The sequence below is a fragment of the Spinacia oleracea genome, chromosome 5, assembly GCF_020520425.1.
Source record: "Spinacia oleracea cultivar Varoflay chromosome 5, BTI_SOV_V1, whole genome shotgun sequence".
Lineage (NCBI taxonomy): Eukaryota > Viridiplantae > Streptophyta > Magnoliopsida > Caryophyllales > Amaranthaceae > Spinacia > Spinacia oleracea.
In genome coordinates this window covers 14,286,488-14,310,845 of record NC_079491.1, presented here as the reverse complement: position 1 = coordinate 14,310,845, position 24,358 = coordinate 14,286,488, and the positions used below count along the sequence as shown (strand labels likewise).

At 36.1% G+C, this 24,358-nt stretch overlaps 1 protein-coding gene across 1 annotated transcript; it reads right to left on the bottom strand.

The window, feature by feature from the left end:
* Window positions 1-10,826: 10,826 nt before the first annotated feature.
* Window positions 10,827-23,674, bottom strand: LOC110789481 (uncharacterized). The gene is made up of 4 exons (XM_021994148.2): window positions 22,910-23,674; window positions 22,661-22,782; window positions 13,194-13,397; window positions 10,827-11,328 (listed from the first exon to the last, which is right to left on the bottom strand). The coding sequence occupies exons 1-4, from the start codon at window positions 23,162-23,164 to the stop codon at window positions 11,220-11,222; spliced, it is 690 nt and encodes a 229-aa protein (XP_021849840.2). The 5' UTR covers window positions 23,165-23,674; the 3' UTR covers window positions 10,827-11,219.
* Between the last annotated feature and the right edge of the window lie 684 nt (window positions 23,675-24,358).

Here is a 24,358-nt window from a genome sequence, read left to right as displayed (position 1 = left end):
TTATTATTATTATACTATGGCACTATAACACAATAACTGGATATCAGTATATAAATGCACAAAATCCGTGTGTATTGTATAATATTGTGGCATCATATAACCATATATAGAATCTCATTCATTTCATCCACATACGGTCGAAGCGGGAGGTAGTCGTACGCTGAGACTGTCCCAAAAATCTTCAAATAGTACCAACGAAAGATATTGGTACAAATATGAAATATATGCGATCTGAAATTAGGAGCTATCTAAGTATATCACATTACAAGTCCTCATTTCATTACATAAAAAAAGATAAATGACAATACAATAAAGCGACTTAATAAAAATAATCAAATAGCAACCATAAATTTCATTTATAACGACATTTTGACCTTTAAGTAATCCGAGTGTTTGGTCTTTATACTAGTTAAGTACTTACTTTACTAAATCATGATAATTTATTAGGGAGTATTATATTTGTACATGTCTCAAGTCTCATTTTCTCGACCGCAAATTAATAGTAGAACTAGGACTAGAATCGCCTACTTTATCACTTGTAAAAAATTGAAAAGGTAACCTTTAAATTATTGTTTACTATAACTCTCATACCATAAACCATTAAACTTCAAACCGTATACGCTTAAGTCAAAACCCTTAATTTTTTTTGTAATAATAATATCATAAATAAACAATAATAATGTATGACCACCAAAACAAAAGATAAATAAGCTGATCAAAACTCGAAACCCGAAAAATCTGACCCAACCCGAAAAACCCGATATAACCCAAAAAACCCGATTCGATATGAACCGATCTGATACGACCCGATCCGATATTGACCCGATCCGACTTTGACCTGAAATTTTGACCCGAACCAGAACCGACCCGATTATAAAAAATCGAAGTAACCCGAAACCCGAAATTGACCCGACCCATACCCGAAACCGACCCGAGAAAAAATAACCCGAAATGCCCGACCCGAATAGACCCGACCCGAATCCGACCCAAAAGACCCGTTTGCCAGGTCTAGGCCTAAGTAGGCCATGGCCCCCCTCAAGTTTCTGCTGTACCAATAAAAAATAAGTCAATGTAGTACTCTACTGCGGACACAACAAGAATTTTTAGTGTAAAAATAGTGTGGGGCCCACTGCTAAAAGATAAAGCATAATTAAGATACTAAATAAATAATACTATTGTAGTACTAAAAGGTGGGCCTCCCTAAAAAAACAAGCTAAAAAGTAGGCTATTTTATTATTCCATACACTTTGCACTATAACTTACGTAACTTTTACCTCCTATGAGTTTGGTTTTTAATTTTTTACTGGTTTTCTTTAGCATTATTCCGTATTAACTAAGGTCAATTTACGAAGCTTATTTATTCCTAACAAATGTCTATGTTCTTATAATCTTATGTTATGTTTGATTTTGTAACAATTAAGGAGTAAATATTAGGATGATCAATCAGAGTTAATACGTACTACAGTATGTAAAATCGGTCCCCCTTCATTACTGAGTCTAGCTTCGCCCCTAGTTGGGGCTAACCTCATACCAAACTATCAAGGGGTTTCAATTCCATTCCAACCCCCTAAAATCTCATACTCATCCCACCCAATAAGATTCAATATACATTCCACCCATACAAACCCTAACTTACAACAAAGAGGGAGAAGTAGCTCGTGCTCTGCTAGGTGAGGATATACCCGGCTCTCCTTATTATCATGTTGTTAGAAGGTGCAAAGAGATGGTTAAGAAACAAGAATGGGAAGTAGTGGTTACCCATTGTTATAGAGAAGCTAATCGAGCCGCCGATTGGTTAGCTAACTATGGAGTTAGCTTGTGATCATGGAAGTGGCTCCGGTGAGCCTTAGAGCCGTTTTATTGGAGGACCTTAGTGGGGTGGAGCTCCTCCGTCGAGTTCCAGCAGTGGCAGCATGATGGTTGGAGTAGTCAATAACGTAGTTTAACAGTTAGTTTTTCCTTTCTTTTGTTTGGGCTAGGCCCGTCTCTTTCACCCAAAAAAAACAACAAAGATTTGAGAGCGAAGTTGTCTCACCACTTTTGATTCGACCACCCGCGACCTTTCTTCTTCTCCGACACAGAGCAACGACCAACTCCTCTATCTCAGAAATCGGCAACCCATCACCGGCTCCTTCTCCGGCGAGCTGTTGAAAATGGAATATCGACATGTTGTATTGACTTTGCGGAGAGGAGAAAATTGCGAATGCTGTGATTGATATTTCATTTCCAAGTTCCAATTTTATATTTCTTAATTAGTAATCTCTCTGTCTCCTTCTATTACTTAGCTGCCATGGTTGAACTTTTAACCTCACTTACGAAGAATTAGTTGGAATTTGGAACAATTGGAAAAGTTACTTGTTTAAACTTTTTTATAACTCCTTTAACTTTACTTTAAAATAGGAAATAAGATGGGCAAATATAACGAGGATAAAAAAAATTGTTTCAAAAGAATAGGCTAGAAAAGGCAAGGGGCTCTCCATCTCTAGGAGTCCTCGGCGCTAAGGGCATCCAAGAAGCGTGGGGGATTTCGTGACATTTCTGATTGGCTGTCTTGTGGAATAATAAATATGAAAATAAGAGCTTATGTTCGTCCAATTTGTGAAAAATGTCGACTGATCCAAACAATACATATTGGACATGGAATCCATTCCATTACTAAACCAAACAATTTCACGTTGGTATGGAGTTTAGAATCATTTCCTCCTAGATATATACCATTCAATTCCAGTTTAATGAACCAAACAACCCCTAAATGGGTTGGCTTCTCTTAGAAGTTTAGGGTGTTCTTATGTCCTAAGAGAGGAATTAGGCATCAGTCGCAAACTAGAACATAGACAAAAACTAGAAAGAAAAAGAGGGAGGTGCAACCACTGTTCAGTTTGTATGGGTTCTCAGTGACAACTTTCACGAAGTTGTTGCTTGCTGGAATTTCTATCGTCGTGTTTTGCTAAAACTTTGTCAACTTTTTGAGGATATATGAGGGCCTCAAATTGACCAGTTAGGTCATCGTTTGAGCTTCGGTTTGTATGTTATAATTGTTGGGTAAAACTCCTGTATTTGGTGATATTATTCACTTTGCTCCTCGAATTCTTTATCTGTTACATATAAAAGAATTGGTGGTTTATAAATCTCTGTATGACGGATTTGAGTTATTTTTCACTCGGTTTTGTTATAATAAATTAAAGAATGTGATAAGGGTGGACTTCTCACAAGTGTTGTGATTTTTTGCTCTTCACATTGAAGGGGTTTTCCAAGTATAATCTGTGTGTGATTTTGCAATTTATTCTTCCATATTTGATTATTAATTAATGTTCATTTATTGATGGTTTGGTGATTATCAGTATATTAGTTGGTTAATTGTATTTGAGGTGATCCTTATAAGTAGTTGATATACTACTCGCCTACTTGGTTCCTATCATATAGAGTCGTAACAACTTTGAAAAAATGAATTTGAACATGAATATAACCATATTAATACTCATCAATATAATTATATAAGCTCATGAATAAATTGTTTATTGATACTCTTAAACAAACTCGTAAATAATTACTCCGTATAAAAAAAAATATAGGATCCTTTTTGTAATTACCACCTTTTAAAGTTTATTTTTTAAAACTTACCTACTTATATACAACTTGTTTTGAAAATTATCACATTTAGTTTACCAAAAAGTTGGAAGTTACCACCACTTAACGAAAGTTGTTAAATTAAATTTATGTTAAGTGGTGGTAACTTTTAACTTTTTGATAAGTTAAAGGTGGTATTTCTCGAAAATCGTTTTATAAGGTGGTAAGTTTCCATAACTGAACTTTAAAAAAGGTGGTAATCATTAAAAAAACTTTCAATGATAATAATAATTAGGAAAATTTGTAAAAAATAAGCCAACCTTTGGCCAACCTTTTGAAAACAGTCTTATCTTTGCGTAATTCCTGAATAATCCAACCTTTGAGGGTTATCTTCCCAAAACAGTTCTTTTTACCTATAACCTTATTAGCATGTCAATTTTTTTAAATAAAATAAAATTAAACATGACACATGTCACTCTTTAATTGGTCTAGATTATTTTATTATTTTAATTATTAAAAAAGATTTCCATTTTTTATATTTATATTTTAATTATTTTTTAAAAATACTCTGCTCTCCCTTTATCCTTCATCCCTGACACGTGCTTCTTCTATCTCCTGGCCTCAACTCTGCCCAGTTTCAGACCTTTTTTCTCCCATACTCTGCCTCGTTATCTCCTCTGCTCTCGTTCTTGGTCTCCTACTTCTCCCTTCTTTCTCTCACTCCGATCCCTTGAATTCAGCTCCGTCAGGCTTCTTCAGGTGCGTCATGACGCACCCACTCGCTCCGCCGCCTTTGATGGGGTCTTTCTTACTGTGATCGAAGGTGATGAGGATTTGAGTACGTTTGTTGGAGCCCTGCAGATGTGTAGTCATATTTTTGGATTTCTGGGTCAAATGCAAGCCCTAACGAGTGTTGATGATGGATATGAGAAGGTTAATCAAGCTGGTAGGTGATGGTGGTTCTGGGTTTTTTTTGGTGGATGCTTTGGAGTAAGTGATTTGCGCACACCTCCAATTGATTTTCACGCACCTTCTTTCACGATATATTAGCCACAAACCATTCAAAAATCAATTTGAAATTTTCATAATTTTTTTTTGGGTCCTTCATTTTCATTCCTCCTCCGGGCATCCTCCTAATGTGAGATTTGATAGTTTGTAACCAAATGTAATCTCATGGCCACAAATCATTAAATTTACTCTTGTTAGAGTTATTCACATTAAACGACCATTCTGATGGAATTTGGGATTGGTACTTTATATTTCTCGTTTATTTTTCTGTGTTGGTGGTAAAGAAAAGCGTGAAAGTGATGTTGATGGTGGCGTTGTGTTGGTGGCTAAAGCAATTAAGTACTCCAAATGTTAAGGTGAGAGCCATGGGGGAGGGGATAAGAAAGAAAAGAAGAAAGATAAGGATTGATTTTTGGAAAAGAGAGAGTTACAATTAAATTAAGAAATTAAACTAATTAGTGAGTGACACACTTGTCCAATTTACTTGTCGATCCAGTACCAACATGTCAAATACTGTTATGAGAAGATAATCCTCAAAGGTTGAATTATTCAAAGGTGGAACTGTTTTTAGAAGGACGACCAAAATGTTGGCTTATTTTTGACAAATTTTTCTAATAATTAATTAAGCTCACATGCACAACGCGTATATATACTTAGCTCACAAGGTACGATCAATTATGTAGTGTATTAATGTATCATGTTAGCAATTAACACGTCGTTTATGTACCCCTTTTTTTAAACGAATATATACAAACCCATACAACATATAGATCATACAGAGTATAACATATATACTCCGTATAAAAAAAATTCACTTATAGATATAACTACATTGAAACCTTTCTCCATATTCATTTACAATACATCTTGCACAGTGAGCATTGTGCACTCAAATGTATGTATAATCCAATTACAATTAGCAACAACCTGTTGGAATATATCATTGCTTTGCTGCTCTATTTACTACTTGTTGTACTGCTTGCTGTTATAAGCATTTGATGACTCAGTAATGCCACGTCACCATTCTATTATAACCAACTCTTGGTTGTTAGAAAGCTTGTTATCAACATAGAAGCTTCTAGATTATAGCATCACTATATATATGTATTAGATCAGCTTCTGTAATTACTTCAATATTGTGAAATACAAAATTTTGTTTTGCTGTTTTCCCCAAAACTCTAACATGGTATCAGAGCAGGTTCTTACATGATTCTCTCTTCTTCCTGAAAAATTCCGCATCAAAATCACGCAAAAATATTTCTGAAATTCGATTGATCGAGCTAAGTTCATTCTTCATTCTAATTCTTCTTTGTTCTAAAAGTGTTTGATTCCTGAATTCTGTAATCAGAATTGTGTTTCTGTTGCGATTTGTGTTGCAATTTATTCAAATTGAATCAATCTAAGCTGGTTCATAATCCTGGAAAATGGCTGAGAATATGGGAGATTCAAGAAGAAAACTACCACCAAACCAAGATCCTTCGAGCATTTACTATATCCATCCTTCAGATGCTAACTCAACTCAGCTGGTTTCTTTTAAATTTGATGGAGAAGGTTTCACTGGTTGGAGGAGATCTATGCTTCTTGCTCTCTCAGCTAAAAACAAAATCGGTTTTGTGGATGGTAGCATTGCCAAACCTGATGTAGGAACTGCAGAATGCAAGGCATGGGAGAGATGCAATGATCTGGTTTGTTCTTTGGTTCTAGGAAATCTGAGTGAGGTGATTGCCAAAAGTGTGATGTTTTTGAAATCAGCCAGAGATGTGTGGCTAGATTTGGAAGACAGATTTGGATATGCTTCTATGGCTCAGGTGTATTCATTAGAACAAAAACTGGCTGAGATAAGTCAAGGTGACAAATCTGTTTCTGAATTTTTTACTGAGATCAAGTCTGTGTGGGATGCCATTGAGGAAGCACATCCAATGCCATATTGCACCTGCAATAATTGTACATGTAATGTGACTAAAAAGTTTTTCAGAGACAACAGGAAAAGATGGTCATGCAGTTTATGATGAAGTTAACAGACCAATATGCCACCATAAGAGGAAATGTGTTGATGATACCAACACTACCTAAGGTCTCAGAAGCCTATAGACTGTTTGCTCAAGAAGAGAGGCACCAAGAAGTGTGCAAGAACATTCATCCACCAGAGTCAATGGCTTTTGTGGCAGAAAAAAGGAGGTTTGGTGGAGATCATTGGAACAACAGAACCTACAAAACTCAGGTCACTGGATCACAACAAACTGGTTTCCAAAACAACAGGCAAGGAAAAACAGGATCAAGCTACTTTTGCACTCACTGTAAGATACCAGGACACAGTATTGAGAGATGTTTCAAGATCCATGGATATCCACCTGGTTTCATACATTTGAAAGATCAAAAGACAACAACTATGTCACATGGCAATGAAACACACACAGAAGTATCAGCACATCCTACTAGTGAACCCAACACTACTATCACAGTGGAACAATATCAACAATTGATGGAGTTGCCGAGTAAACAACAACAGATCACTGGAGCTCATAATTCTGGAGCCAACAATTCTGTTCAACCACATAATTTGGCCATGATAGTAGGTAATATCTGTCTGCTTTCTGCTAAATCTAATTGGCTGCTTGACAGTGGTGCTTCAGATCATTTCTGTCATGATTTGTCTTTGTTTTCTGAATATAAATCTGTTGCAAATCAGTATATCACAATTCCTGATGGCAGTAAGGTAATAGTCAAACACATAGGTTCAATTACTTTGAATGACCAAATTACTTTACAAAATGTGCTATATGTCCCAGATTTTAAGTACAACTTAATTTCTGTCCACAAATTGTGTAAGGATTTACAGTGTGAGATGCATTTCACTCATAACAAGTGCTTTGTTTGCTGTTAGAACGGGACATTGATTCCTCTTGGTGATGTCAGTTCTGGATTATACAATGTGGGAGAAGAACAACTGACAGGAGAAGTTTCAGTGCCTTCACATGTTTGCAATACAACATGTTCTTTAGATATAAATAATGCCAAATTGTGGCACTTAAGACTAGGACACCTACCATTCAGTCAACTTAAGCTAGCACACCCCAGTTGTGAGGTCAATTCTTGTATACAGGATACAATTTGTCAAGTATGTCCTGCAGCTAAACAAGTTAGAAAAGCTTTTCCTAGCAGTAGCATTAGGACTACAACACCTTTTGAATTGATCCACATTGATGTTTGGAGACCTCACTCTGTAAAGACTACCACTGGTTGTAATCAATTCCTCACAATAGTTGATGATTTTAGTCATTTTACTTGGATTCACATGTTAAGAAATAAGAAAGATACAATTCCTGTGATGACTGATTTCTTAACTATGGTGCATAATCAATTTGGTATTTCTGTCAAATGTGTCAGATCAGACAATGCCAAGGAGTTGTGTGAGGGTGATTTAAAGCAATTATATCTGAAACATGGGATTCAAACTCAAACAAGTTGTAGTCATACACCTCAACAAAATGGGGTGGTTGAGAGGAAACATAAACACTTATTGGAGACAGCAAGAGCTCTCTATATTCAATCAAGGGTGCCTGCTAGGTTTTGGGGTGAATGTGTCATGTGTGCAGCATATTTGATCAATAGAATGCCTTTGAGGGCCATTCAAAATGATACACCCTACCTCATAATGTTTGGCACTACACCAAATCTGTCTCACCTCAGAACATTTGGTTGTCTGTGTTATGTTTCCACAAGCAAAATTGGGAGAACCAAGTTAGACAAGAGAGCCACTCCTTGTGTTTTCATGGGGTATTCCACCTCACAAAAGGGATACAAAGTGTTGGAAATTGACATTAATAAATTCTTTGTATCCAGAGATATCACTTTCCATGAGAACCACTTCCCTTTCCACCTTTTCACCAAACACAATACACCTACATCTAACTATACCAATGCTATATTCCTTCCTGATTTTGTGTCACCATCCACATTTGAGGTTCCTGATTTTTCCACTCCAGAAACTACATTCCCTCCACATTCTCCACTTTCAGTTTCACCATTCATTGTCTCTCCATCAGATTCCACTACAGTTTCTGATTCTACACACCTCTTTCCATCACAAGAAAACTCTGGTGATAATCATTCTTCTTCTCACTCTAGCTCCCTCTACTGCATCCATCTCTACAGAACCCCCTATGGTCACACACCCACCTAGACAATCCACCAGAGTACCCAAAACTCCATCTTATCTGAATGATTATGTCTGTCATACAGCAACAACATCTCCCACTGAACACTGGTGTCACCTTGTCTCATACCAGACTTTTCCTGATCACTTTCAAGCTTTTCTTTCACATGTTTGTGACATCACTGAACCACTAAGCTATGCAGAAGCTGCCAAGCATCATCTGTGGGTGGAAGCAATGCAGAAAGAACTACAAGCACTAGATCAGAATTTAACATGGGAACTGGTGGAACTTCCTAAGGGGAAGAAAGCAATAGGATGTAAATGGGTGTTTAAGGTCAAACTGAAATCTAGTGGTGCTCTGGAAAGGTGCAAAGCTAGATTGGTAGCCAAGGGCTACAATCAGAAATATGGCATTGATTATGAAGAGACTTTTAGTCCTGTTGTTAAAATGAGTACAATCAGATGTTTACTTGCAGTTGCAGCTAGCAATCATTGGCCATTATACCAATTGGATGTCAACAATTCCTTCTTACATGGGGATTTGAAAGAAGAAGTGTATATGAAAGTTCCTGAAGGCATTCCTAATCCTACAAACAAGGTTTGCAGACTGCTTAAGTCACTTTATGGCCTTAAACAAGCATCTAGACAATGGCATGAGAAGTTAATGACAGCTCTGGAAAGTCAAGGCTTTGTACAATCCAAATATGACTACAGCTTATTCATTAATAAGGATGGTACTGACATCAACATTGCTGCAGTTTATGTGGATGATGTGATACTCACAGGAACTAATACTCACAAACTTGAAGAATTGAAGTCTTTCTTACACAAAGAATTCAGCATTAAAGACTTAGGACACTTAAATTATTTCCTTGGGATTGAGGTTGGCTATACATCAGATGGGATCATTCTTAGTCAAAAGAAGTTCACCAGAGAACTCTTACATGGTTTTGGTTTTGATTTAACAAAAAAGGTGGTCACACCTTTGCCTCTAAACATCAAGTTGTCAAACACTGATGGGGATATTTACTTTGAAGCAGAAAGATACAGATCTTTAGTTGGGAAACTCAACTTCTTAACTCATACAAGGCTTGATCTATCCTATACAGTTCAAACTCTTAGCCAATTTTTGCATGCCCCTAGACAACCACATGTTGCTTCCCTACATCATACTTTGAGATATTTAGCACACACTGAAGGGCAAGGAATTTTGCTCAAAGCTTCTGACAAGATACATCTTCAAGCTTTTTCAGATTCAGACTAGGCTGCTTGTCCAGATTCCAGAAGATCAATCACTGGTTTTGTGTTGTTACTAGGTGGTTCACCTATATCATGGAAATCTAAGAAGCAAACTACAGTATCTAGGTCTTCTGCTGAGGCTAAATACAGGGCAATGGCAGCTGCTGCATCAGAAGTGACTTGGATTGTCAATCTTTTATCTGACTTAGGGGTCACTGGTTTGGAACCAATCACTCTCCACTGTGACAATCAATCAGCTATGCATATAGCTAAGAATCCTGTGTTCCATGAGCGCACAAAACACATTGAAATTGATTGCCACTTCACTAGGGACAAAATCCTTGAAGGTTTACTGCATCTTACTTATTTGCCTACACAAGACCAGCTTGCTGATCTTTTCACCAAACCACTTCCTTCTGCTCAGTTTCAGATGTTGCTTTCCAAGATGGGAGTGTTTGCTTCTCAACCCACTCCATCTTGAGGGGGGGTGTTGGAATATATCGTTGCTTTGCTGCTCTATTTACTACTTGCTGTACTGCTTGCTGTTATAAGCATTTGATGACTCAACAATGCCACGTCACCATTCTGTTATAACCAACTCTTGGTTGTTAGAAAGCTTTTTATCATTAACATAGAAGCTTCTAGATTATAGCATCACTATATATATGTATTAGATCAGCTGCTGTAATTACTTCAATATTGTGAAATACAAAATTCTGTTTTGCTGTTTTCCCCAAAACTCTAACACAACCGTAACGAGAACAGACAAGATTATTTCACAATATTTCAAGAGCAAATGGAACTCTTGCAATGTAAATTAAAATGACGTTAAATGTGCTAGTAATGTACGCTAGTATAATAACAGTGCACGTAAAGAATAATGAGGTCTTAATTTATGACAAACAAGATTACAAATTTTCAACTACTTTACTTTGTTGAATTTCTGGATTAGCAAACCAAGAGCCACATCAAATCTGACGGTTTTCTATGTATAACTAGTTGTACCTTAAAAATGACTAGATGGTATAACCAACACTATTTCTTTGCTTATGTACTCGCAAGTTACAAGTACATTAACAAAGAAAGAGCAAGAACAACTAGTTATACAGTAAAAATCTCCATCAACCCTAGGTAAAAGTGGTTAAAAAAAGGAGCAAGAATTACATGAGATGAGCTATAAAAGAGCCAAAACTCATAAGAAAGAGTAAAATGAAACACAAGGAAGTGTAGATACATGAACATATATAAACTATGAATTCCTGCGTGATCTCCTCCTATTCTTCTTGGATCTCCATATAATTGCAGATGGGTCTGGACATATTTGGTATGGAATCTTTTGTGGGCTGATATTTGGGACTCTGCAACAAAAAACCCATTATCAAATCGTCACATACTTTGAGATATTCGATCAATTATTCATTCAGAGTATGTTACACCTTTGACGGTCCGACCCAGGTTCAATTAACTTCAATACTTCCTCCGTTCCGGAAATATCGCACCATTTATTTTTTACATTATTCACACTACGACTTTGGTCATTTTTTGTAATTCGTACGTAAGGAAATTTTAGTCATGTGGGGTTATGTTAGATTCGTATTGATATATATTTTCTAAATATTATTTTATTACAATTTTTACTTGCACACGATTTGAGATATTAAGAGTCAAAGTAATGATTAAAGGAGTAAAAGTCAACCATGGTGCGATATTTCCGAAACGAAAAAAGTATAATCATTTTGGTCCTTTCACATACATGAATCGTGAAATAAATTTTGGCACACTAGAAAAAGATCATATGTACCATGAGAGCGCAATTTCATTTATGGGCTCACAATTTAACAGATGTGTCAAAATTAATTTCCATCTACTAATGTAAAGTTACACCACACCATCACTTGGCACTTTTTCTCGCAAAAATGGAACAATTGACATGCATACTAAGACCAATCTTAGCTAACCTAAATGATCTAATATTTTAAGTTTCAAAAAGAAAAAAAATTATTGCCTGACATATGCAGTTTATTTTAATTTGCATCTTTGTCTACATCTACATGCACTACATGTACAATATCAGCCATTAACATGATTGCTATCATCTTTAATTTTACTCTAAGAAAACGTAATGATAGAATCCTATGTAATTTAATTTTGGAAAAATTATCAGAAACTATCTAATATGTTCCAATTTTTGTGAAAAAATGCTTATTAATTATATCCAGTTTAGAAAGAAATCTATCAAGTACCGTTTCTTTTAATAGTACTACCATGTTACAAAATTCGTCCATTATTTAATTATTCCGTACTACGTATATAACTTGGCAATGCTACCAAAAGAAACTGAACTTATTAGTGTTTATTTAGTAAACAATTTCTCCTTTAGTTTCTAATAGAATATTGGAAAAGGGAGTCAAAAGGCAAACAAGGGGTACAAAAACAAAGGCAAAGAACAAATGAAATACTAACTTGATTGGATGTATGTTTAGTCACAAGACTCCATTTTAAAGTTCAACGGTGTTAACTATTTCATTATGCAAGTTGTATTGTTTCTAAAACTTAATCTATCAAATTTGCAAGTATATATCTAATTTAATACTCCCTCCGTCCCGGAATACACACCGATTTGACTTTTTGCACTATTCGCATAATTCACTTTGACCCTATTTTATTTCTAGTATATGAAAACAAAAGTTAGCATATAATATATTGTTGGCTTCATCTTAACATATATTTTGAAAATATTAATATTTCATAAGTTTTTATACTAATATGTAGTTAAAGATATTGGTGGTCAAAGTTGTGCATTGGCAAGCGTGTCGACTCGAACCGGTGCGTGTATTCCGGGACGGAGGAGTAGTAATAAATTAGATGAATAATTCATCATATGGGACAATAACTAGGTTCAAACTAAGATCATAGCTTGCTAGTTTCTAAATGTCTTATGAGGTTTAATTATATTTGGTTTTATTCTGTTTTTGGACACCAAAATTTACAACTTTAACATTCTTATCACAATATTTACAAATTTCCACTCTTTTTCTCTTACTTTATTCATTTTTTTACGTCCACCTACCTTTCTAGTTTCTACACATTTCTTTTACTTTATACATATTTTATTATATCCAACCAACTTTTCTACTTTTGTCTTAATTTTTGTGCAAATAATAACCGTAAACATCTTTATGGAAAAAAAAAATGTATTAGTAGAAAAAGGAAGGAATCTTACAGCAAAGGAGCAACTTCGATTTGAGAAAAGTCCAAAGTGAGTGAAGCTTGGAGTTGTGTGATGCATGCTGTATTATTTGATTTTGTATAACTTGTCTGGTTTGCCGATGCCGATGACGATGAAGATGACGGCCTTATTGGTTGTTTGATTGCAAGAACTTTGCAATTTAATGTCTTTGTTATGTTATCATGTCTCATAGCCAACCTGCCCATTCAATTATTTGCTAATTTAATCGTAAATCTTTCAATATTGGAATTGAAAGGGATCATCTCTTATGATACATGGAGTATAAATTAAATCTAACTTCTTATCGACAAATTTGATGTTCATCTAAAATAACTATTTTAAGATGTTACTTTTAGGTATGTTCTTTTATGTCGTGTTTTCTTACAAATTTGAAGCGTGTAACGGGTGACGTGTTTGTTTAGATCTAGTTAAAAAAGAATAAAAGAAGAAAGCCCTAAATCAACTAAAGAGTACTCAAAATAGAAAAAATAATTGAGTAATTAAAGAAGTGATTGAACTTGAATAAATGTGGCCAACAGGCCAAGTAGTCAAAGGAAAATCGTGTGAATTGTGACGATTATGAGTGATCCATAACTGGTCACCCAACCACTAATGGTACCACCATGATGAAACTCATGAATCATGATCACCCAACTTAATTTTTTTGTAGGTATGTTAGTTAAGAAATTGGGCTTAATCGATCAAAAATGCATTTGCACAAGCAAAACCAAAAAAACAAATTGCAAATTAATTTTGTTAAAATGGGATAAGTAAAATAGGACGGATAGGTTTTTCTGTAAATTTTATAAAGTTCACTCAAACTTTAAGAGACATTCAAGGTATGTATGAGCTGGCTAATCCCTCTATTCCCCAATACTTGCAACAGTCTGACTGACATACTTGCCAAGAGACTAGTTTGACCGTAATTATGTATAATTACATATTAGTAAAAAAATTTAAAAAATTGATATTTGAAAAGTATATATTAAGATCGAGTAATCTAACTATTGCACAATAACAATTGATTTAATATATTCGCAAACAAATTTGGTTAAAGTTAATGTATGAGTAGTGCAAAGTTAAACTGTTGTAGGTATTCGGAAACGGAGGGACGAATGAGTAGTAAAAGTTTATGAGGCCATGCACACACATAAAGTAAAGTTGAGTTTGATAGGGATGTCACATGGACTAAGATCATAACCAACTATCTCTGGTTGAGACGTACTTGAGAGGGAGTTTGGGATAATGTCATGGCCATTGCTAGGGCTGTCAAATCGGGTCATCGGATCGGTTTCGGATCGGTTATAAACGGTTCGGGTTCTGTCGAAATCGGATAATGTCGGGTGAATGTTTCTATCCGGGTCAATTCGGATCGGTTCGGATAACTTCGGGTTCGGGTGAAGTCGGGTAATTAATTGTTTCGGGTTCGAGTCGGTTTCGGTTCGGGTAATTTCGGTTCGGCTAAATATCGGGTTCGGTTTGAACCGGTTCGGGTTAAAAACGGTTTTGTATCGGTTTATTTTGGTTCGGGTCTAGTTTGGTTCGGGTGCATATCGGATACGGTTGCATTTTGACCGGTTAACTGCGGGTACGGGTCATGTTCGGATCGGATAAGTCTCGGGTTCGGGTGAATGTCGGATTCACTTAATATTTTAACCGGTTTACTGCTGGAATGTGTCATGTCTGGATCGGATAAAATCTCGGTTTCGGGTCAAGTTTGGATCGTGAGTCTCGGGTTAGGGTCAAGTTCAGATCGGTCGTACCTCGGATCCGGGTCAATTACATATTGAGTTTGCGGTTTGAGCTAGGATCGGGTTGGTAGTATTCTTATGTTTTATGGATCGAGTAACTATTGAGTTCACTATCAAATCATATCGCTTTATTATTCTAATATCTCATGCCAAATAATGAATTTTTAGAATTCTACTTCCTCTGTCCAAAATTAACCTTTACACTTATCAAGATTCGTTGACACTAAATTTTACGGAGTAGAAGATAAGTTATTGTTCATATAAATATTAATTTATTGTAAAAGTAGACGTGAAATGAGATAGTGGGATTCTCCGTATTATTTATTGAAATATAAATGTGGTAGAAGATAGTGTCATAGTGGAGTGTTAATACTTGTTTCCATAAAACTCACCCGAAGGATTGACATTACTTATTGCTTAAGAAAAAAAAATGTGATAGAAGATAGTGGAGTGTTAAGTAAAATAAATGTGATAGAAGATATCTAAATTAAGTAAAAATGAACTCATAAAGTTAAATTTAGACAATTAAATATCCCAAAATTGAATATTGTAATTGTCTGAAGGTTACATTTTCGCTCTAACGTAATAATGATTAACAAATGTTTTGAAGTATAATATTTGTAGAACCAAACTTCATCAACTAAGTTCTTGGTTGATTAAATAATACTGAAATGGGAAGACCAAAGATATAAAAAACTAGTATTGTACTCCGTAATTTTTAATTAATTTCATGCTGTTTTATAATGTTTAAGACCTTTAATTATATGGGAATAATGACAATAAATTAGCTATGATACGACAAAAATGTGTATATCGAGTTGGAGTTTAGGTAATTAATAGTTCACTTGTTTAGGTGAGTCATATTAATAATGAGTAGACTAAATTTTAGTTGGATCAAATCGGATAGAATAAAATCGAGTATGGGTAGTTACTTTTTGGTTATCGGGTTAAATCGAGTCGGGTTATTTTCGGATGCCGAGTAGATTCAAGTCGGATAGGTGATAATTCGGTTGAAAGTCGGTTTCGGGTTCATTCGGATCGGGTCAAGAACAATGCGGGTTAAATCGGATATCGGGTTTTATCGGGTCGGGTCGATTGCAGTTGTTATCCGGTAAAATCGGATTTCGGATTGCTATCGGGTCGGATGCGGGTTCGGTTTGGTTAAAGCTAATCGGGTACTAATCGGGTTACGGGTCTCCTCGGGTTGTTAGCGGATCGGGTTCGGGTCTTTGATTCACGGGTCAAATCGGATTTCGGATCAATGTCGGATCGGTTCGGATCGGATTCAAGAGCCTCTACTTCTCGGATATATTCGGTTCGGATGTCGGTCGGTTTCGGTCGGTTTCTCGGATCGGGTCAATTTTTGACAGCCCTATCCATTGCTAATGCTAAATTGCTACTCATCCAATGTACGGTTAAAGGTCATTTTTCCAATAATACACCAAAATACCGAATCATAGATTCATAGTACGTGGACGGTGGACCTTCATGTTCCTACTAGGCTACTACAGTCTCATGTTTTATCTAGATCATTGATTATTGAAGAAGTAAGGCCTGTGTGCCAAGTAAATGAAGGCCTATGAGCCATGTGAATGAAGCCCAATCCAGCTCCTAGTTTCTATCAAATTCAGTGCATGTGATCATGTACTATCTAGCCGTTTTTTTGTCATTTCTGTCAGCATCATGTGACTGATCCTAGGGCCACAATTGTGTGCTATTCTAGGTTGATTCTCTTGTATGCTAGCTGTCCTTATTTCATTGGTTAAGTGTAGTACTTAGGGCTGTATATAATGCCTTGCTTAGCCTCTCTTTAGAGCAAGCCGGCAATGAATGAAAACTGGATTGGAGCACACACTTTCTCTCTTCTTTCTTGCGTATGAAACTACAATGTTTTCATGGTATCAGAGCTACCAGGTTCAGGTAGTACTCAACTCTCTTACATTGTGTGTTTCTGCAAGAATGATTCAGGAAATTTGTTAGAATAGCAAGTTAGTAAAGCTTCAAACTTTATTGTTTATTTCTGCTAGTATAGAGTCTGTTTGTGAACAAAACAACATGACTACCATAGAAACCACTAGTCCCTTATATTTACACCCATCTGATGGGAGCACCTCTGTAGTAGTTGAAAAACTTCAGGGTGCCTCAAATTATAGATCTTGGAAGAGATCCTTTGAAATCACCCTAGCTGCTAAAAGAAAGCTGGGATGTTTGACTGGTCTAGTCAAAAAAGACCCCTCTGATGCAGTGAAACAAGAGCACTGGGACACATGCAATAGCATGGTGATCTCATGGCTCATTGCAAATGTGTCTGAGTCTATCAAGAAGTCTGTCATGTTTGGAACAAATGCTGCACAGATATGGAGTCAACTTGACCAAAGATACTCTGTCACAAATGGTTCTAGGAAATATAAGCTGAACAAACAGGTGTATGAAATGAAACAACAAGGAAAACCAATTACAGATTACTACACGGATCTTAGAGGACTGTGGGAAGAACTAGAATCACTTAACTCATACCCTCCTATTACTACCATGACTTCAGAAATCAATGCATTTGTGGGTGCATTGCATCAACAACAAGAAGAACAAAAATTGTTTCAGTTTCTGAATGGTGTAGATGAGATATATGGAGGATTGAGAAGTAATCTTCTAATGATGAGCCCACTACCATCTGTTGACTCTGCTTGTAGTGCACTGCAACAAGAAGAATCACAAAGAGAAATTCTTAAACCTGTTAAAGAAGAATCAGAACCTCTAGCTATGTATAGCAAGGGTGGTGATGAGAACTGTTTAGCTTGTGGCAGGACTGGTCACACCCAGGATAAATGCTGGACTGTAGTTGGCTTTCCAAGTTGGCATCCAAGAGGCCAAAAGGATAAAGACCAAAGAGGAAAAGGAAGAGAATATGGAAACAATGCTAGAGGTGGAAGATGGAATAGAGGAAGAAATGGAAGAGGTGGTGGCAGAACAGCTGCAAATGCTCAGGGAAGTGATAGCAGTTCTAATTCTAACACTCAACCAGCTATGTTCACTGCTCAGCAGCTTGAACAACTCATGAAACTGCTGCCAACTCCTTCAAAAGCAAGTCACTCAGACACACTGAAGATGACTTTGATATGAGCTATGCTGGTATGGTGAGCTGTCACTATGCAGATAGTGTGAAATCTGAGTGGATAATTGACTCAGGTGCTTCAGATCACATGACAGGAAGTTTTGCAATGATTCTTCAACCAGAGAAAAGCAAAAATGAACCTAAAATCAATCTACCAACTGGACACACCTCCATAATCTCACACTGTGGAAAGGTGAAGTTGGAAAATGGATTGAATCTTGATAATGTGCTGTATGTGCCAGAATTCAAACACAACCTTCTATCTGTTCAGAAGTTAGCCACAGATGCTCAATGCAAAGTCAATTTTCACTCAAATTTTTGTGTGATTCAAGACATCAACTCAGACAGAATTAGAGGAGTAGGAAAGGCTGAAAATGGTCTCTACTACTTGATCAACAAGCCCATGCAACAGATTCTGATGGATCTGAAGAAAACCATGTCTCAACATAGTCTTGAAAGACAACACAGTAAAGCCATGAATGCTGATACAAGTCTCACAACATTTGACTTGCCTGCTACTGTATCAAATGTGACTACTCTCAGTGATACAACACTCTGGCATCACAGGTTGGGACATGCACCATTGAAGAAAATAAGCAAAATACAAGGGCTAAAAGGGTTCAAAAGCAACTACAGTGATGTATGCATAACCTGTCCTACAGCGAAGCTGACCAAACTTCCCTACAGTCTAAGCAAATCAAGAGCAAAAGATCTATTTGAACTTGTTCATATAGACATTTGGGGTGCCTATAAGGTCAAAACCAGAGGAAATCACAGATATTTCCTAACTATGGTAGATGATCATTCCAGGGTCACATGGGTACACCTATTGAGACAGAAATCTGATGCATTTGAAGCAATCACAACATTTGTAAACATGTGCAAGAATCAGTTCAGCAAAAGAGTCAAGATCATCAGATCTGACAATGCACATGAGTTTGATGACAGCCAACAGTGCAGACCTTTTTTTGACAAATTGGGAATCATACATCAGACTTCATGTGTTAACAGACCTCAGCAAAATGGTCGAGCTGAAAGAAAGCACAGAAACTTACTGGAAATGGCTAGAGCTCTTAGATTCCAGGGTGGTTTACCTCTACATTTTTGGGGTGATTGTGTACTTGCTGCTGTATACATCACCAACAGAATTCCAAGCACAGTTCTGGACAACAAAACCCCTTATGAGGTACTTCATAAAACCCTTCCTACCTATGATCATCTTAAATCTATTGGTTGTCTTGCTATGGCTAGTAATCCTAGTAGATTATCTGATAAGTTTCAAGCTAGGGGGGTACATTGTTTAATGTTAGGATATTCTCTGACTCAGAAAGGGTACAAGTTGCTAAATTTGACAAACAATGTAGTGTTTGTAAGCAGAGATGTCAAATTCTTTGAACATGTGTTTCCATGTAAACTATTTAAACAACAAACAGCCAGAAACCCACAAAACACCATAACCTGCAGTGACTGGAGTGAACTGGAAACTACACCAAACACTACAGAAAATGATATTCATGAACCACCCACTGAGACCCAATCTCCTCCACCTTCTTCAATACTCCCCCTTTGACTACTCAACAGCACAACCACCTTCTGTCCAAGCTGGGAGTTCGAAGCTCTCACTCTCAGCTTGAGGGGGAGTATTGAAGAAGTAAGGCCTGTGTGCCAAGTAAATGAAGGCCTATGAGCCATGTGAATGAAGCCCAATCCAGCTCCTAGTTTCTATCAAATTCAGTGCATGTGATCATGTACTATCTAGCCGTTTTTTTGTCATTTCTGTCAGCATCATGTGACTGATCCTAGGGCCACAATTGTGTGCTATTCTAGGTTGATTCTCTTGTATGCTAGCTGTCCTTATTTCATTGGTTAAGTGTAGTACTTAGGGCTGTATATAATGTCTTGCTTAGCCTCTCTTTAGAGCAAGCCGGCAATGAATGAAAACTGGATTGGAGCACACACTTTCTCTCTTCTTTCTTGCGTATGAAACTACAATGTTTTCATTGATTATCAAGGCTATTTCTTTGCCAATATTGCCAATATAAACATGAACTTTAGAAATCTTTTATAATGTGGAATCTTGCAAGATACGTAGTACATCATTGCCGAGTATTACGGCATGTTTAATTAGTTATTTTACTTTTAATTTCTTATCCTTACCGTTTAAGAATATGTTTAGCAATTAGCATACATGTTCTATATTGCCAATTTGCCATGTTCTTTTCAATCATTGTTTTCTTTTTTCTCTTCAAAATAACTAAATCCTGAATTAATAATATTAATTAATGGCAATATATGACGTAGAATTCAAAAATATAGAAATGTAGAGGCAGTGGCGCGCGGAAATATTATGATTTCGACAAGATAAACTCGTGTTATGTTGGAGGGACATGCTTGTCGGTTTTAAAAATAACTAATAATGCTACAATATTTCCTTTTAGTAATCATCGTGCAAGTTATGGGGTTATATTTCCATAAATAGTACACTTCTCCTCCTGTCTAATTCATCCTTGTATCCAAAAACGAAATTGTCAACTAGATCAATTAGACTAAACGAATAATGATTAACCTTATTACACTCAATAAAATAATTCAAAAGTTACTCCTTTTGAACTATGGAGTAAAAAGTTGGTTATACTAAAATTAAGAAACACTACGTAAAGTTCTTATGCAAGAATAGTCTTAAGCCCGTCATACTAAACTTAACATGTATGTCCTTCTTTATTAATTCGAACCTCAGGCAGTCAGGCGATAGCTCATATGTTAGTTATTCACGGGCCATTAGCCCAAAAAATTGACGGTTTCTTTGTTTGATTTGGATTACGGATTTGATTTGGTGGGTGGAAATTCGGATCGGTTTGGACTCCGTGTTTTAAAATCGACTTTTATTTCGTATGGACTACATTGGATTGGAAATTTGGACCTCTAAACTAGAGTTAGAGCATAGACTCGTTTTTAAACATAACAATCTAATAAACACCCTTGACACTGCTAACTCAACCGAGTAACTCTATCTTGATCTTGGGTACACCGAATTTTACGTATACTCGGAAGTCGGAACAAAATAGATTTTGTGCACTCATCCCCTATTCCTCTCTCTGTTCCCATTTCTAATAGTTGTATAAGCCGTGAAACTGGTTCCAAGGTGCCAAAATAAGAAACAACATGTCCCCTAAAACTCTAAAAGGGTACATGACTTGTATGCATAAAAGATCATTATAGGGAAATTAAATATTTATTTAAGTTTTAAGACCGTCCAAAATAAATTAATATCCCTGGATTCATGTCATTATGTCACTCGTATAAGTATATAACTTGCCTAATAAAATACTCAAATTAAAGAAATGGGGTTTGGTGGGGGGTTTTGGAGTGGTTAATGAAAACACAACATCCAAATCACTCCTTGTTCATTTTTTTTATTTAATTTTTGTAAAGAAACGTACACGAAAGGATTAAATTCGTCTTCTCATTCTTGCTTACTTGCTCATTCTTCTAATAAGGAGAAACCAATCAACCGTTAGATCCCCAAGTGTTATGCAAGTTAGAACTTTGGCTCTTAGCTAATCTTTGTTGCACGGTTGATAGAGGGGTAAACATTCACTTAACATTAACAATGAAGCCAGAGTAAAATATTTTTATTCACTCGATAGTTTTTTTGGTTGCAAATAAATTACGGGACAATACAAATTACAAATAGATGAGAGAACAATTCACTCAATTGTCGACAATGCTATTTATAATACTTTATTATTGGTCACTTACATAGCCACATACTACGTACTGCATCACATAATATTTTACTTAAATGACTTAAATCATGAAAAGTTTGTCATAAGTTCCATTTTACAGATTATTATTTTTGAAAAAATGGCATATTATATACACGGACAACCTAGCCAAAAATGTGGCTTACGTGAGAATTACGGATTATAAAATTGAAAAGGAAGACAAAATAAATATAAACTTTTTTTTTTTATGGAAAATAAATAAAAAACTTTGGCAATACTCGTAATACTTTTCTGAACGACAATAAAGGGAAGTGAACGAAATGCGCGTGAGTGAATACGTGTTTTGGTGTTTTGGACATCATCCATCTATCATCAATTTTAATAGGCATCCTAATCCAACTACTCTCTTCCAGGGAGCTGAGGCTGGGACCATTTCAACTCAACACTCCACAAGGCACAAGTTACTCCCTTCGTCCCGAAATATACGTACCGGTTTGACTTTTTAACTATTCACATAATTCACTTTGACTTTATTTTATTTCTAGTATATGAAAACAAAAGTTAGCATATAATATATTGTTGGCTTCATCTTAACATATATTTTCAAAATATTAATATTTCGTAAGTTTTTATTATATGTAGTTAAAGATATTAGTGGTCATAGTTGTGCATTGGCAAGCGTGTCGACTCAAACCGATGCGTGTATTCCGGGACGGAGGGAGCATTTTATAGCGATGTACAGTTGTACACGGGATTTGATCTAGTATGGTAAGACTTTACCGATTAACCTAGTTAAAATGGAATCTAAGATTTTCTCAAGACGACAATAAGATTTGAAGGGTACGAATGAATTATTAGGGAAAAAAAACTGACCTGTAGAAAAAGCTGCGATCATGAAGACCAAGAACCAATGCAAAAGCACCCATTTCTCTAACCAACCCCACCATTTTCTCTCCTTCTTCATCGTCTTCTGTCACCACTATCTCTATTTTCGTCTGTATATATTCAAACCTATATGTATCAATATAACTACAATTAACTACTGTACTCTATGATTTAATTTAATTAAACCATACTATAACAAACATACTGTAAATTTAAAACAACAAAAACTGAACTTACATTGAAAGAGGAAGAGGTACAAATGTCATTGAAAGAAAGAGCTAATTGATAACCCTTCAAGCGAAGGAGCCTAATTTTGTTCTTGTTACGTGATCTAGGAGGGTAATAAGGACATAAATGGAGGAGGGTCACTACGTCGCCGTATCGAACCAGGTTTTGTAGAGCCCATCTAAGAGCTGTTCTTGCTGTTTCCGATTCTTCTACTACCACTACTATTTTTCTGCTCTCATCCATTTTCTTCTTTTCTATGTTCATCCTTTTTCTTTTTGTTTCTTGCTTTTTTTATGTTGAGGAAGTATATGGTGATGAAGTTTTGTGGGTTTTGATGTTGGAGAGACTAGAGATGGGGGGTCTAGAAGAGTTGGCAAATGGGGGCTCTCACTATAAATATAGAGGAGAAAAGGGTATGACTTGAAAAATGTACTTTTTCAAATAAAATGAGAGGTATTCTAGTTATTGATATCCTTGTGGTTGAGCATGCTTCTTTTTTATCTCTTCTCATAGTCCTACTCCTTGATTAACAGAACCTCTGATGTTTTATCTGTGTGTGTATAACTAACTTGTCCACCGTCAACAGCAGTGACTAACCTTTTTACACGCGTGTTTTACTTAAAGATAAATTTAAGCTGGCTAATGATCTATTTTCGTTCCTAAAGGTTTGGATTCGATCATTCGAACCCTCAACTTATTGGTTAAGAGACAAAGTGAGCAACCACTATGCCAAGACCAACTTGGCTAGAGAACCTCTAATGAGATTGTGTACCCCTCACATTTTTCGTCACGTGTGCATAATATGTGAGAGGAGTCTATCAATTGACATAAAAATACTCCTTGATTTGTTTTTTTTTTTGAAAAGGGTAAGAAAAAAAGTACACTAGAAGCCCCTCCGCACGAGGATTACTCCTAAGTAGTAAGTATCGACTGTCTAAAATGGAAAGTAAATAGATACTATTACAAGATTCGATACTTCTTGTGTTAATAGTTAAAATACACCTAACTCTAGATTCACTCGGGTATATCTAAGAATTTGTGCAATATTAATACTTTGTATACAAGAATCAGTAGTGACTAGTAAGTACACAATAGTACATCTATTAGACATTTGGTTAAAGGCGGAATCGAGAATTATTTAAGGGACATGATTTTTATATAATTGTTTAAGGTATGGGGTTGTTTTATACTCCGTAGAGAGTTTTGAATCATTACGGTGAATGATTTGATTACGTGTGTGATAGACCTTGAGAGTTATGCCTATACCACACGTTTGTTGGTAAATTAAGTACGAGAAGGTGAGATGTGAAACATAAAATACGACAAATAAGTGAAATTAGCCTTAATCACATAGGCACAACACGGCAAGATGTACACTTTCAGCACAAATGCTCAAGTTCTGCCCGAGCACGACACAAAACGTAGTAGGTCTTACGTAACTAGCAACCCACGACATCG

Bases quoted from the DNA above. Each gene is read 5' to 3' on its own strand.
- LOC110789481 (XM_021994148.2), bottom strand. From the start codon at position 23,164: ATGAACATAGAAAAGAAGAAAATGGATGAGAGCAGAAAAATAGTAGTG. The intron at 22,783-22,909 runs GTAAGTTCAGTT...GAATATATACAG, and splicing joins GTACCTCTTCCTCTTTCAAT to ACGAAAATAGAGATAGTGGT. The intron at 13,398-22,660 runs GTCAGTTTTTTT...TTGAATGGGCAG, and splicing joins GATCGCAGCTTTTTCTACAG to GTTGGCTATGAGACATGATA.